Below are 16977 nucleotides of genomic sequence, written 5' to 3'. Positions count from 1 at the left end.
ACAGCCACCTCTACCTGCTTGTTGACAGTGTCAAACAGCGACAAGAGAAGGAGGGAGAGGGGGAGAGAGGACAGCAGTTGCATGCCTGCCACGATGGGAGAAAATTGCCACAGTGACAGAGGGGGTGATGGAGAGATGAAAGGGAGTGAAAAAAAGGGGGAGACACAGAGAAGAGGTAGGAGGAGATGAAATGTGAGGTGAGAGAGAGAGAGATGTGGCGGGCAACATAAAGAGAGAGATCGAGCGAGGGAAAGATGAAAGAAGACAGAAAATGAGAGAAAGAAAGAAGAGGGAGTGATGGGAGAGTTGTTGTGTCGCCGCCTCTTCTCGCAGCTTCACACGTCTGTTTGCCCGGTTCTATGAATTTTTGATGGCGAGGGTTATGGGGCTGGAAATTCCAACTGCCTGCCGTGTCAGAGCAAGGATAAGAGTGTGGAAATGAGCGACACGGCAAAGAGAAACAAACACACAGACAGACAGGAGGAAAAGGAAGGAAGGGGGCGATGAAAGACGAGAGACAAAGCAATTTAAATTGTGTTGTGGTAATGAGGCATGTGTGTGAACCGGGGGAGGCAGGTAAGGGCATTGTGGGTGCTTTCAAAGTCTTGTTTCAAGCACACACTGTCCCACCACGTCATACATCTCTAAACTTGTTCAACCTAAAGGAGGGGAAAGAACCTGAGAGATCAGAAACAGGAAGTAGTCGTAGCTACAAGGCATCAGGTGGTGGCTCAAGTGTACCCTTTTTCTTTTTTTGTGAGATAGAGAGATGGAAGTACAATGCTGTATTAACCCTCTTAGATATTGATAGGGGTATGGGGTAATCCAATAGATTATGTTAGTAATTACAAAAATAACCATTACATTTATATCCAGGGTTAGGGTTAGGGTATTACCTAACTCCGGTAATACACCATGGCAACCTCTTGAGTTTGAAATGTTATTACTGTAGTAGCAGTGTAAGAAAGTAATGAATTTACAGGAAGTAAACATTATTATAATAATTAAGGAATTGTAATATAATTACAGGTTGGTAAATAATTCTTCAAAATAAAAGTAAAAGCTTAAAGTTATTATAAAATCTTCCTACTATGTGATCATCTCCTCCTGTGCGAGTTTAAAGAGACACTCCAGTGATTTAGTATTACGCTTCAATAAAATTGGGAGACTTTTGAGAGATGGATTTAAAAAAGAACGGTCAAAACAGCAGAGGCCTGAGATATATCCAGACTTTTAGTCCCTGCTATAGGTCAGCATTCAAAAAAGCTGGATCCTACATTTCCCATTTGTCTTTTGTTAGTCCCCCTGTGCTTGGTAGCATTTTACACTACATTCACCTAGTCTGTAACGCAGGGTTTCTGGTCTCACAGACTGAGTAGTGCTCCACATAAAGAATAAACTGACTGTGATATGTAAAATTGTTGTCACTTTAAATGAGAAAAAAAAGAAGGAGCTGGGACCAATGCAGAGGATTTTTTCGGTTAAAGCTATTAAATGTTATCTCAAAACTTCTAACCTCGTATCCCCTTAGTTCCCTATCTTAAAAGCTATTAAGCTATTAAGAAAGTTAAACTATTTCTGGATGCAGAGCTCCAGAACTCCTGTAGAGTGAAAATACTTTGCAGTGAGGAATTATCATAACCTTTATTTGAGATGGTAATATAATTCTTATTGTGATTCCAGAAAATCTTTTGAATAAGATGAAGGGTCTTTACATTTTCAATCACTGCTCATTGTCTGATGTTATAATCTGGAGACCCAGTTATACATTGTTGTTGTAGAATCCCTCCTTCTAAACATGTTAAAGAACTGATAAATGAGAGCCTGCCAGCCACCTATTATGCTAACAATGCTTTTTAAATTACCGCCACAAGAAAAATATATATAACTAATATTCAGGGGAAAGTAAAATAAGTTCTAAAACATCTGTCAAGTCCAATTTTATTTATATAGCCCAAAATCAAAAATCACAACACCCTCTGGCCCTCAGATACTGTACTTAGTCTAGGCCAGTCTCCTGTGTTAGCACTGGTTTGAACTGGGCTGATCAGTCATTTGGAAGCAGTTCCATTCAGTGAAAGTGCCCACCCTCCCAAACCTTGTTAAATCTGCATCAATCTTACACAAGCAGACACAGACTGAGTTTGACTGACAGAGCCTCTGCCCCCTCCCACCTTCGCTCCCTTGTAGAGAGAGAGAGAGAGAGAGAGACAGAGAGAGAGAGAGAGAGAGAGAGAGATCTTTTTCAGTGGGAGTTGGATGAGGTGGAATGGAGGGATGGTGCTAACCTCCAGATACTGATTGCTTTTTGCCTTTTTGTGTCGTCTGCAAGAGAAGTGGGAGCTTACTCTTATGGAGGTGAATTGATTATGGAGGAGGAGGAGGAGGAGGAGGAGGAGGAAGAGGAAGAGAAGTAGGGGTATGAAGAAGAGGGGGGTGATGGGGTATGTAGATTACTTTGGCCCCACAAGCCACCTGACGTGTACAGGGCATGATAGATTTCCATTTGCTCAACTGTGTGTGTATGTGTGTGTGTGTGTTTGTGTGTGTGTGATTTCCATGTTCTTACATGAGAAGCTGTGGCCCATGAACAAGCGGCAGAGCTCACAGTCACAAGAGAGGACAGGTTGGCACACACACAAACACACAGGCAGCGAGAACAGCAAAGACAGAAGACAAATAAAACAAATAGAAACACACAGAATAACTGAATATAGAATATAGAGGAGACCAGGCAGATATAGGACACACACATTTGTCTCACACACACACACACACACACACACACACACACACACACACACACACACACACCCCTTCGTTTCCATACCCACAGCTCTTTCATTCAGCAAGCGCTGGTCGTCATTAAAGGCAGATTTACTACAAATTGGACCAAATTCCCACTGTCACTTTCAATGATGGCTGCTACCATGCAGAGAGCCGGGGAGAGGGAGAGACAGACTGTGTGTGTGTGTGTGTGTGTGTGAGATATAGAATGAGGTTGGTTTTGTGATGTAACACACACATACACACACATTCTGCTTTCATTTTATGTCCTGCTTCCATTGCCGCGGACGCACATACGAAGCGGCACCGAGACATTTTGTGTATTTGTGTGTGTGTGTGTGTGTGTGTGTGTAAAGAAACATATTTCCATCAATACACATTAAAAAGTTATCCCTCGCATCCTTCTTTTCTCCCTCCTCTCCTGTCCCCCTTTTTGTTTCTCGTGGTGTGTGTATGTGTAGGATGGGTTAATGTCGAGTAGCTAAATCAGCCAGGCGTGACGTTAGCCACCATCCCATCTCACCCGGGGATGACGCTGTTTCCTTAAATAACCGTGTGTGTGTATGTGTGAGGGTGTGCAATGGGATTTGAGCCTAGGGAAGGGCAGACTTCTAACCTTTATTAATTATTGAAACACACACACACACACACACACACACACACACACACACTACACAGACACACACACATACACACACACACCTCACCATATCAGACAATGATGGATGACCCTCACTCAGCTCTCATGTATTCTATCTTCTTCTATTCTCTATCTCTAGATCCACTTTCCCAGAGCTTTCAGCCACATCTCCCGGCCTTCAACAAGGGATGGTGTGCACTCGGGGTTTCTTGCATAATTGTTGGAATTTCAGGTAACAACTAAACCGCCTCCGTGACTCTAGAGCTGAAGAAGCTGATTTATGTTTATTATGCTATTCTTCACCTCACTTAGATGTCCGTCTCTGGCTCTGACTTCTCATCCCACCAGCTTCTTCATCTTATCACCAATCCTCCCCCATTTTCCATTCCCATTTGTTTTTTAGGTAAGGAATAATTTTGCCCACAGGCTACATCTCTCTCCATTACTTACTCAAGCTTGTTCTTGTCTTGCTGTCTCTACATACGTCCTTTCCTCATCACAAAGCCAGGAAAGAAATACACACCTGTTCACACCGAGGACAATGGGTTTATACTGGGTCACTGCTTTGGTTTGATGTTAAGCTTGCAGCTTCTAGAACCATGGTAAAATCAGAGAATGAAGAAATGACAAGACTGGTTTAGATAACGTGGAAAACATGGATAGCTATGTAGAGTAGAAAAAGAGAGAAGGGAGGACTACAAAGGATGTGAGTAAGGGTGGACAAAGGTATAACAAAAGAAAAAGTAGGCGATAGCAGGGAGAGAGAAGGATGGAAGGATGGGGAAACAAGAAGGAAGAAGAGGAGAGGAGGAATGAGGAGGACTGGTACAGTATATGGACGTGGACAGATGGGAGGAGGGGTACAGGAGGTGTAAACGGGGGTAAATGAAGTATGATTTCCACGTGGGGTGACGCTATCTGTCGCCCTGTTCCTCCAGGTTAATGGGGACTATCATAAAGATGGGCCGCTTAGGTGGACACCGGGTCATACACAAACACAGCCTCACACAGGCCACACACTGTGTACACAAACACACACACGTACACACAGCCAGACGTGCGGTCAAGGTGAAATATGGATCCTAATGGTTGTGTCCCATCGTTAAAAGGGCTTGGAGTTGATTTATCCACCGTAAAACAGCTCGTGCAACTGCCACAGGGAGAGAAAGGGGGCGGCAGTGAACTCGAGGTCACAGGTTTGAATCCTAATCCCTGTAGGAAACACTTAGCGTTACGTAGACGGCATGCCTCTGCCTTTTATGCAGATTTATGGCACCAAAATCTCCGCAAGGGAAGAATAGCAGTCAGTGAGCCTGACATAAAAGCTGAGTTAAAGCTCAGCCTTCACCCTGTGCCAACAAAATATTTATCTTTATGAGCCAGTAAAGCATTTGTCTAAAAAATTTTGTTTACCGTCCCTTTATTTATAATTAATAACCAGATAATGTCACTGACTCAAGCTAATTAATGTTGACATACTGTATGTTTAATTAGCTTATTAGACTTTTTTACATTCAACCTTTGGGAATATTAAAGAAATACCTAAATGTACATTTTGAGAAATGTTGCTGCTTTACAGTTGAGAGGATTGGTATCAGTTTGATTTCTACATACATGATAAAGACAAGGGGAAAGAGAGCTAGCTTCTGTCAAAAGTAAAAAAAAAAAAAGTCTTCCAGCCACCAGAATTCATACTTGGGTACCAATATATTCAAGAGTCAGCTGGCTTCTGTATTTGTTTTTGTATTTGTATTTGCACTGATGACGGCCTTAATGGCTCAAAATGACTCGGATTTCTACAATTCTAAACCAGTAAGATCCCTGGACTGAAGAGCACCCAAGGGACAACGTTTTTCACACCCGAGCGGCAATCCAAGCAGACTGTTTAAGGCCTACCTGAGACATATGGTAGCTAGCCTCTCTATCTCCGTCTCCATGTGTTCCTGGAGCTCTCCGGGCCTGAGCAGCACCTGGCAGATGGGGCAGATTGGAGCCTGGCTGTCATACAGGGACATCTTCTTTTTACCTGCAGACAAGATAGGAGGCAAGACAGAGGGAGGAACATCAGTATGTGTAAAAGACAAACAAGAACCAGGCACCAAAACAATTCTTATATTCAGATACATTGTGTCCACACTGTGTCTGGCATCTGAATGTATCTTAAATTAATCTCAAGTGATTGGTAATGATCACATTTGATCTTTTATCTGTTGGGAACTGCCAGTAGTGCCTCACACATACATATCAGTGACCCATATGACAGATTTATTACAGTACCTGAGTCTAAATTGTTTCACTAAGGCTACATTCATGCAAGCTTTAGTGCTCAATTCTGATTTATTGCTCACATCTGATTTCTTTGCTTTGGTTGGCTGTTCACATTACTTTTTTTAATGTGGCACATATCAGATTCCAGTGTGAACAGATCACGGTTGTGAAGTGACCCGCATGATGAATCTAGAGTGACGTAAAAGTCACATAAACTCTGAACCGCCCTGTATGTGATGTGGACCACATATGAAAGTGGCCCAAACTGAATTGAAAAGATCAGATTCCATTTGATTTGCGTGTCATTAAAAAAAACCCCAAATATGAGTCAAATATGAGCAAACAAAATCAGATTTGGGCCACTGTGAACGTAGCCCAAGGAAAATCAAACGTATCCACCTGTCTGTATTTGAAGTTGACTTCAGTTCAGCAAGGACGCTGAAGTCAACTTCAGCATTGTGTATTCTTGCTAGCACCAAGGCTTGAGCCGTGGATTTACTCTCCAAAATCACACACGCATTAAGTGCATGTGCATTATAATTCTGCTTTACGCACACAGGCAAAAGGGGGAATAGAGTGCTGTACAGTCTCCATTGTGTCCTCTGAGGTCAAAGCAGATTTAAAGAAGTGTCAGCCATGGATGAGATAATGCTGTATAGAGTCTGCCAACACTACCTCACTTCATTGTCCTTGATCAGCAGGGCACAGGGTGGGGCCCACCTGTTTGTGTGTCTGCGTTAGTGTGTGTCTCATTGTGTTTCTGGGGGTATGTGTGGACCGCGTGTGTATTTTCTGCATATTGCACTCCTGTGTTTACGTGTGTGTAAGTATAATAGTATACATCCTACTTTTTCAAGTTTACCTTTGAGTCTGTCTGAGTTGGCTAAAAATAACTTTCTATTGAAAGTGTCTCAGTGCTTAATGTTGGAGGACACTTCCTGATTTCCTGTATTTAGCCAATCAAATGGGCTTTTTTTAGTCCGGGAACAATAGGCCCCGCCTTAGCCAGGATATCCCGTTTAGACTGCTTGTCACCACGGTAACAAGAGGAACAGGTAGGGGGACTCCCAATCTGTCTTGTCTTTGGTGTTTCTCTCTCTCTCTCTCTCTCTCTCTCTCTCTCTCTCTCTCTCTCTCTCTCCACACACACACACACACACACACACACACACATACACATGCACACGCGGCCCTCTGGGGACACGAATCCTTGCTCACATATTGGTCTGTCAGAACAGTTTCCTGCAAGAGAACTCATCAAGAGACAACTAGTGGGGAACACACACACCCACATACACCCACATACACACACACACCCCCCACCCCCCCAACCCCTTCCTCTTGCAGAGCGTGTGTGTGCATACCGGGCTCCCATTCTCCTCAACCGCTACTTAACAGAGCCACAGTACTGGATACGTTAAGTGACTTTGAAAAATAGGTAATCGATTACTCTCTGTCTCGCTCCCTGCCTCTCTTTCTCTACCTCTTTTTTTTTTTTGTCCACACCTATCCCTCTCACGCGCTTTCTCTTCAGCCTCATCCATTTCTAATTTTCTGCTCCCTACCACCCATTTATTTGTTTCATTTCTCTCTCCTCCTCTCTTCTATCTCTCATCTCCTATTTGATTATTTCATTGTTTGCCTCCTTTTTTCTTCTCTCTCTCCCGTTCCTCTTCCCCTCTTTTCTGTTTCCCCATCACTTTCTTTCCTTCTCTTGTTCTCTGCCTTATTGTCTACCTTCAGTATATTTCCCTTTCTCTCCTTGTTTCTCCATCTCTCTTTCTCTACAACCCCCCCCCCCGCTCCCTCCCCTTTATTGCTTTGACAAGATAATTTGAGTCATGCTGAAGCCGTCGCCATCCGCCACAGCAAACAAAGAAAGATCCAATCCCTGTCTGCAGCTGATGGGGCTCTTTCTATTCCGCAGACAAACACACACCTGGAGGACATGGACGCACACACACACACACACACACACACACACACAGATACGCATACAAACCTATGCCTCCGCTTGATTATTTCTAGGCTTTTGGAATGTCAAAACATTTACTTTTTGTTAAGTAAATGCTTATTTTGCACAGTGTGAGTTTACTTTTTAGCATTTCAATGTGCAGTGATTTTCTTTTGAATTGTGGGATTTTCTTTTATTTGTAGCTTTTATTTGCATTATTTAAAAAAAGAAAGTGATGAAAAGGAAATGTAAATGCACGAGTCTGACAACAGAGTGGCAACAATCAACAAAAGGAAAGTCTGAAGTGGAGGAGTTTTGTGTCGTGTGAATTGATTTGAATCGATTTGAATTCAGCTGTCTCACAATAAGGGTCAAAACCAAGCTGTTAACCGCAAACACGCAGGCTACTACACACACTCAAATTTGACTTGCCCTGATGTGACCAAACAGGTGGAAATTCAACAGCCAGGCATGTGATGGAAAAGAATAGAACAGAATAAAATATTATTGTCAACTGTCCGGGAAACTCATCAAAAACATGTAAAATACAGACCAAAATATGGTAACAAAACCCCAAAAAATATGGAACACAGTGAATTAGTAAAACAATAAATTACATAAAACATCAAATAAAATGTGGACTTTGTTTGTTACTTATATACAACCTAAATGTCAGTTATGTGAAAACCATTAACATGTCAATCAATAAAGTGATCGAAATGCTGTATTTTGACATGTTTCTGAATTAAAAATGGCACTAAATCAAAAGACTTTTCTCTTTCTTTCCTGTTCTCTCTTTTCTTCTTCACAGGTTTTTCCAACTTGTTTGCTGTCACCGTCTCTCACCCTTTTTTTTGTCATTCTCAGCCCTCATGTTTCTTTCCTTTTCTCCCTCTATATTTCCCACTCTCCGTCAAACGCTCCCTGAGGGAAGTGAGTGATGGGGAGAGGCGGCCGGACAGATAAATCCAGGGGAGGAGAAGAAGAAGAGGAGCAGAGGAGAAAGGGGGAGAAGGGGGGGTGGGGGGTGTCAATGTGATGTGATGTCGCACACCAGGCTTGTCAGTGCCTTAAAGATGATTAATGTCGGGGCAACACACACACACACACACACACACACACACACACACACACACACACACACACACACACACACACACACACCTTCACGCTTTCCACATGTCCTGCTTTGGACCTCACAGCTCAAACACAGAGAGACACACACACACACACACACACACACACACACACACACACACACACACACACCCTGCGGCACAACAAGGGTGCGTTTAATCTTGGGGAGCGGAGGGACCCAGAGGAGGGAGAGGAGGGGAGAGGAGGACGAAGGAAAGGAGAGGGCTGGACAATAACAAGGAAATAGGCCTGACAGGACTTTTTAGTGCTGAGATTCTTCAGTGAAATGCCGGCTGGCGGAGCGAACGAGGGATGGATGGATGGATGGGTGCACGGATGGAGGAGAGGAGAGAGGAGGTGCGCATCTCTCTGACAGCCATGATGGAGTGTGGGCTTGATCCCTCCCTAATGTGCCAAGATGGATCGTCTCATCTCTCTTTCTCTCCGACTTTCTTCCCCTTCTCTCTCAATCCCTTCATCTGTCTTTCTACCTCACCCCCTCTGTCTCCCATTTTCCTGATTTCACCCTTTTGTTCCTCTTTCCGGGTATCTCCCTTTTTCTCTCTTTTTTCAACCCGACCACCTCTCTATCACTCTCTCCTCTTTCTCTATCGTCCGCCCTTTTCATCTCTGACACTTGATCCACTTAATGGCTCTCTCTGGTATTTGTTCACGTCACAAAACAGTATGTCACCCAACTGGCAGGAAGCATATCCACTGACTTTTTGTATCTTCAGTCTGATTTATTTACTAGCAGCTACAGTACTGACGTAAACACTTTGGCTGGTCCAACTCAACCCAGAGACTCCCTAATCCCTGTTTAAGCTGTGTGACTTTGTGAGAATGCTGAAAACATCCAATAAAACGTAAGAAATTACACAGTGGCAAATCAAATCTATATGACGTGTCCTTCTGTGTTGTGATTCTGTCTAAACAACTGGCAGGCATTTTTATACCAAGTGTAAGCCACTAAGGAGCCAGTAAATATGAAGTGCTATGAGGCCATACCTTTTGTTATATATTTGTACTGCTTACGAGTGTTCATTATTATAATCATGACTCATTTATTTGTATTTTGTGTGTCACACTTTCATTTTCATTGTAACTATCTAGTTGTATATTTAATTTCTCTGTCAAGAACTTTAATTAACATGCTGTTTTCAAGTATTTGTGTTTGAAACATATCAGTTCAAGATCAAGTATTAAGCTGATACAACTAAATGTGAGTATGTTTGAATAATTACTCACACTTTACTCAAACATTACAACCCTTATATAACCCATACTTCACACAAAATATGTTCTTGATTGGACTTTTATGTCCCTATATGTTTTAAATAATGAGTCACACACACATACACACACACACACACACACACACACACACACACACACACACACACAATGAGACAGGTAATTATAGACACCAGATGGCGAGGCGGAGAGCGTTAGATCATACGGAAGAGTGGAGAGCAAAGAGGAGAAATCTCCCTTCTTTTTTCCATCCCTTCTTTCTTTGCAATCGTATTGTTTCACTTTTGCCCTTGCTTTAATATTCTTCCTCTCCTTCCTTTACATCCTGACTTTCTCCATCTTTCCGTCCGTGTGCTCCTTTTTTTCTTCTTTCCTTTCTCCCATCCCTGTTTTATTCGTCTCCTATTTTTGGTCCTCTTTTCTTCTCATACATGTTTTTCTGTTTTTCTGTCCTTGTGTGGTTTAACATGGTGGACTCCATGAAGGTGAACCTCTCCGATTCTTATTTTCAGGTGATTATATAGTAATGAAACCACAGTTATGCAGAATATCTTTTATTTCTGCCAATAGAGCCTCCTAAATATTACACACTGGACCTCTAAACAATTCTAGTGTCCGTAGTTCTTCAGCCAATAGCTGATGAAAATGTATCAAATGTCAGTCATCATGAAGCAAGTTTAATCCCTTTTAACTCTTGAAGCAGCATTCTTTATCTTCCTTCCTTTGTTTTTTAAAAACTTTTTCTCCTCTGCTGCACACACACACACACACACACACACACACACACACACCTCTCTCTCTCTCTCTCTCTCTCTCTCTCGCTGTCGTTCAGTGTCTCTCTCCCCTCTCCAGTGTTGCTTTGGTCCAGATGAAGTGGGAATCAATAGATGCTAGATAGCGCAGGCTCCTGCAGTCACAGACTACAATGAGCTGAGGTAAAAGGCCACCTCCAGAGAGGACGGGGATTGTCAGCTCAATACTCGCTCTCAATGGGGCCAGAGATAAAAAACCATTTGGGGTGTCCTCATGGCTCACTGGGCTAAGAGGCGAACCATGTACTCACAACAGTGAGGGTCCAAATCCCATTTAATGACCTGTATTGCGTGTCGTCTCTTCGCTTTTATCTCACCCATCATTCCTGCCTCTCAGGAAACAGGAGATTGTACGTAGGACTGTCCCTGATACCAAAAACTGAAAAAAACTCAGTTTAATGTAGATGAATATGTGCTGAAGCAATCGGCAATTTGATGAATGTTTTGCTTTAAATTCGTCCTCTTTTAAAAGACGCAAAGAGTTGGATTGAACATTTACAAACAAACACAAAAAAAACCTTTGACTCGCCATGAACTTGACCATTTTCTATCTTTTATATCTTTTGCAAGGGACTGAACTCACTTGTAAATTATACACACAATCAGCTAATGAGCAGTGCGCATGTAAACTGGATTTAAGCACAACAATAAGAGTCAGATAAGAAGAGGGCCGGATTTATGAGTTGGCACACATACAGTAGGTTGATGGGCGACACACACGCTGCAACATGCACACTGGCAAAACACACAAGCACATTCCCCAAATGGAATTACAAAGTGTCTACATGTAGAGGCTGTTTTTCTGTCCTTGAACAACTGTCTTCTCCTTGTGTGTGCATATATATACACACACACACACACACACACACACACACACACACTTCCATTCCCCCTCCTTGTTGTTCCCCTAAATGAGTTTTCTGACATGCATCAAGTGTTTATGCCCGCTACCCCTCTTTTCTCGTCTTCCCCTCCTCCTCCCCAACCTCTTCCTTTTCTCCCCTCCCCTTGCCGCCCACCCGGCCGGTTAGCTATAACACCCGCCAACATCGGTAAACAAGGAAATCTCTCAGCCGCGGCCCGGCGTGTAACCGCATTACTGCGCCCGATAACCTCTTCAAATAATGTGCGATAAGGGGAATTTGATTTGATTCACGGAAAGGGAAAGAGGGCCACTTCTGCTCCCCTTCAATCTCTTCCTTTTTCTTTTCCTTTATTTCTTTCTTTCTCTTTCCTTCCCCTCTCCTCTCTCCCTTCACCCCCCTGTCGTCTCCTCTCCTTCTTTTCACTTAGCCCGAGGGTCCGGGCCTCCTCCTCCTCCTTCTGTCTCATCCCCCCCCCCCCATTCTCCCCTTCCCCAGAATGACACCGCCTCGCATCCACAATCAAATAAATCCCACAGAGGTGTCAGCCTTCATTTCGACTCTCCCCTCTCTTCTCCCCGACCAACGTGAGGTGAGGTGAGAGGCCCCCGTAAAGCCATCATCTCCATAATGGCAAATATGAGCCCTAAAGCCCAAAACCAGGGGCCGCATTAACACAAATGGGACCAGCAGAGGTGTGTGTATGTGTGTCTCCCAGTGAGGTGATATGGTATTTCTCTTAAGTGAGCTGTGATTTAAGCAGGCTAGACACTAGGCTGATCACTAGCTCTGTGTCTCTCTCTCTGTGTGTGTGTGTGTGTGTGTGTGTGTGTGTGTGTGTGTGTGTGTGTGTGTAAAATAGATGGGGATGTGCAGCTCATTCAGAGGACATTTGATGAAATGGAACGGGGGTCAACTTCAGTTTGCCACCCGTGCTGCGTTGCGCTACTCCGTGCATGTGTGTGTTTCCTATGTCTGTCTGAACGTGTGCGTGTGTGTGTGTGTGTGTGTGTTTTGCGCATTCTCACTCCCTGACAATGATGCATGGCGCTTTTAAATAGCACTCCTCCACGCCCTGCTCAAAACTCATCACCAGGCTCTTTCACTATCCCTCCCCTCCCTCCCTCCATCCCTCCCCTCGCTCCCTGGGGTTGTCACTTTTAGAAAAGCAAATGAAATGTCGGCACGGTGGAGAGGAGGGATGAAGAGATGGCCGGTTAGAGGGATATAGAGGGGAAAGGTGTGTGTGTGTGTGTGTGTGTGTGTGTGTGTGTGTGTGTGTGTGTGTGTGTGTGTGTGTGTGTGTAGTGGCAGTGTGAATGGGTTTGTTGTCTGTTTAAGTCAGGGGACCATTTCTATGTGTAAACGTGTGCATGTTGCACTGTGAGAGAGAGTGAAATGTAAAACTGGAGTATGCATTTATTTTACATGGACAGGACATTTTGGCAACATGGGAACACAGTGACTGTTCTGTCACAGGGAGAAAAGGTTTGGGGCCTGTGGAGAGCATTTTCAAGGCCACTTTGCTCTTGAATAGAAAGTAAAAATCCTTATGTAATTCGGAGGATTTTGGAAACCAAAAGTGAAATATATTAACCCACCATGAATCATCAGCTCTCTGGTTTTGAACATACGCTGATAAATGATGATCTGATGATCCCTGAGTGTGTGCGCGCGTCAGTTTACAAGTGTGTGTCAGCATGTGTAATGTGGGTTTTACTCCTGGGACCCTGCTGCGCTCGTGCGTGTCTGTCTGAAAGACAGCGGTGTGATGCTAGTGAGGTTATCTCCAACTACTGACAGCTGTTTATTCAATCAATCACCTTGTCAGAGTGTGTGTGTGTGTGTGTGTGCGTGGGGGGATGTGTTTGTGTGAGAGAGAGAGACAGTGGCGAGGGAGAAAGAAGTAAATTAATGGAGCATTAACCAAGCACTGACCCACAGAGCAGAGGCACAACTAGCCGCAATAGGCTAAATCTCAATTCAAGACCCCTATCATGCACACACACACACACACACTTGAAGCCACAGTTCCCTGCCAGAGTTCTGCAGGAGAAATACCACAATAATGCAATATACACAAAAGCAAGTGTAAGTTTCTGAAAGCTGCCTTTTTATTGTAGCCATTGTACCCAGTGATAAAGGTGGATAACTCAACACTGTGCGTCTGTCACCTAAATCTAAAAATCTAAATTATGAGGATTTCTCAATTCTTTCATGTGCAATCAAAAAAACATGAATATCTTAATAATCCACACTTTAAAATATATCATAATTAATAATGTATCCTCATTATTAATCATTAATATTTAACGATTTTGGAAACCTGTACATGTTTAACATTAAAAGCAGACTCATTCCTTCTATTATTATACTTGTTCAGTATGATTTTTGAACATGGAAAAGACTTTGCTTGCATTCTTTTCTCTTTTTTGCGTTGATTGTTGTTATTTATTTATTGATGTTACTGCACTGTTAACTCCCTTCTCTAGCTTGTTTGTTTTGTTGGCGTACAATTATTGCTATTAAAAAAGAGACACTGACAGAAAGAAAGAAAAAGTTTTAGCTTTCACTGACCTATGCCCTCCCTCCTCTCGTCTCTCTGCTGACTTTCTCTGTTCCATTTCTCCTTCCTCAGCTGCAGAGGAGGAAGAGGAGAAGGAGGAAGGATACCTGACAGAGAGGTGTGGGCGTGAGGCCTGTCGGCACTCATTTCCATTCCAAAGGGCCTCATCACGACAGGAACATGCCGTGTCAGTGGGCAAAGAGGGACATCAGCAAGTTTGAAATAGATGCCCTGACTCAGCCCTAAACACCGCACGCGCACACACACACACACACACACACACACACACACACACACACATGAGTTGACTGGTATTCAGAGACAAACACCTACAGAAAAAAAGGCTGCCCTATACATCACTTCTCTATTAGTTATCTCTCTTCATCTCCCTCATTTAATCTCATTTTTTCGTTCATTCTTTTATCTTTCCTTTCCCTCACTCCCTCTCCGCTGATTCCACTCTTTTCAGCCCTCTCTCTACCTCTCTCTCGCTCTCATTATCTCTCTCCCTGCTGCTTTCATATGGTCTAGCAGCTGAATTAATTACCAAAGCCAATTAACGCTAGATTGGCTGATGTTTTAACTAATTAGCTTTAATGAGGGTGCCATGGCTGCCTGCACTGTGTTAATTGAATCCTAACAGCGGAGGAGGCAGCCTGTGGAGGTGAAATGAGAGGGATGGATGGAGAGACGGATGGATTGATGGAGGCATGTGCGCACTTACATACACACATAAGCTGTTATTGATAATATTTAGAGCGCATCGCAGGAACACCCACGCTGTTGTTGCAGCTGGTTTATCATTAACATTATTCGCCTGTCGAACAAGACACCTCATGCATTGAACACACATACACTCATAGGAAAATGAAAAAAGAAAAAGAAAAAGAAATAGGATACTATAAAAAGTGATATGATTATGTTACGTCACTGTTATTTGCTGGGTAAAAGTTTGTCTTAGCTAACTGGGTTTTCTAAATAGAACTCATGTATCTCCTGGTTATAGCTAGCTGTATTTGTTATTGCAAAACGTGCCCGGCAAAGAGGAGCAGCAGATTAAAATCTTAGATCAATGTCATGATGTCCTCTCAGTGCCGGATTACCTGCTGCGTACCCAAACTTCATTTTCACCTGCCTCGTAATAGCAGGATCATCAGAGATGAGATGTGAAATGTATGCATATCTGAAAGGTCCTGTGCATAAACCTAAATTCCACATTATGTCATTTAGAAAGTGTGAATCTTTTTATCCAGCACCGTGTGTTCTGCCAGCTGTACCTCAGATTTTGGTGAAATGAATATTTTATATTGTCCTTTAAATATTTTTTTTTTTTCCAGACCCTAAACCACACCAAATCCTTTTGGATAATTTTAAAAAATGGAACAGCTTCAAAGGGAACAAAAACCATTACATACTTTAAGAAAACTAAGAAAACCACAAGTTCCATACTGCCCTACAAAACAGTCATTTGGTCAAAATTGAGTTAAAGGCAGAATCTGTTTAACCATATTTCATTTTTTTTAAACTTACATAACTGTGTGTAGTTACTGTATTCTAATTTGGTTTGTACTGTCACAGAGAAACAATCAGACAGCTAAAGTGAGGGAGCCAAGTCAAGTCAAAACTACAGATATCAGCTAAAGATATATTTCTCTTCTCAACTTCTTCACTGGTTTTTTGGAAAGTGATAATGAAACATTTTTATGAACCAACCTTTTGGTAATTAGTTATCTATTAGAAGCAGTATAGCTAAATGCAGTCATTATAGAGAAAAAAGACTGGTAGAAGGTAACTTGTGTTTGTTAAAATCGTGCTATATAAATGAAGTTGATTGGAAGGGAGTAGTAGAATGCAGCAGCTGTGGATAACTTAAGATCACTTATTTAAATGTACGAAAATATAAAGTATGAATATTAATAGTAGATTAATAGATACAATACATAAGCTATGAACTTAAAATCTTCAAAATAAAGTACATTTTCTTATTTTTCTTAATCTTAAGATTTTAATACAACATTTCATTATATCATACCAATTTAATAGTCATAGTACACGACTGTAAATCAACAACGTCACTATTAGAAGATATGGACCGCTTTAGATAAAGTTATGACATTATCCATGTCCTCCCTCTGTGTGTCTTCTCCCATCCAGCCGATCTAAAGACATGAACAAGCGGCAGATTGTCTGAGGTGGCCATAAAAATCTGCATGGCCGTGTAAAAGGCTTAATGATTTTAAAGTTACAAGAGAAAAGAGCCTGCAGTTTGTCTCATCCATCAAGTCTAGCACCGGCGCCTTGGCCAAATGGCCCTGCCACCTAACCTGGCGCTCAGCAATGCAGTGCCAAACACACCCTCCCTCCCTGTCTCTCTTACACATTTTGTCTTTGTCCCACTCCTTACTCTTTGTATCTCGTTCACCTTCTCTGCAACGCCTTCTATGTTTCATCAGTTGTTCTCTTGCAGTCTTTTTCTTTCTAAGCAGTTAAACAAGTGGAGACAAAGAGAGGATATTTCCCCACTTTAAATCTGCAAAGTTTACCTTTGATAATATCCTGGAAAATCTCTTTACAGAGACACACTGGAGACAGGGGTATCATTAATGCTTCATCACGTAATACCAGAGCACTCTTTCCTAACTTGTAGTCATACCAGTCAAACCACCTTTATGAATCACACATTTTCATTGGAAGAC

The 16977-nt window shown here is 42.5% G+C and overlaps 1 protein-coding gene across 6 annotated transcripts in view; it reads right to left on the bottom strand.

Moving 5' to 3' along the window:
- Positions 1-16977, bottom strand: part of rnf220a (ring finger protein 220a) — a 164955-nt gene that overhangs the window by 38202 nt on the left and 109776 nt on the right. For 4 of the 6 annotated variants that reach the window (XM_051396598.1, XM_051396589.1, XM_051396580.1 and 1 more), the window contains 2 exons: positions 14293-14523; positions 5324-5453 (listed from right to left, as the gene is read on the bottom strand). In XM_051396598.1, the coding sequence (XP_051252558.1) occupies positions 5324-5453; positions 14293-14523 (361 nt within the window). The remainder of the gene's footprint in view (positions 1-5323; positions 5454-14292; positions 14524-16977) is intronic. The other 2 variants (XM_051396616.1, XM_051396624.1) reach the window with 1 other exon arrangement.

The sequence above is a fragment of the Dicentrarchus labrax genome, unplaced genomic scaffold (genome assembly GCF_905237075.1).
Source record: "Dicentrarchus labrax unplaced genomic scaffold, dlabrax2021, whole genome shotgun sequence".
Lineage (NCBI taxonomy): Eukaryota > Metazoa > Chordata > Actinopteri > Moronidae > Dicentrarchus > Dicentrarchus labrax.
This window is presented reverse-complemented; position numbering and strand designations above follow the sequence as displayed.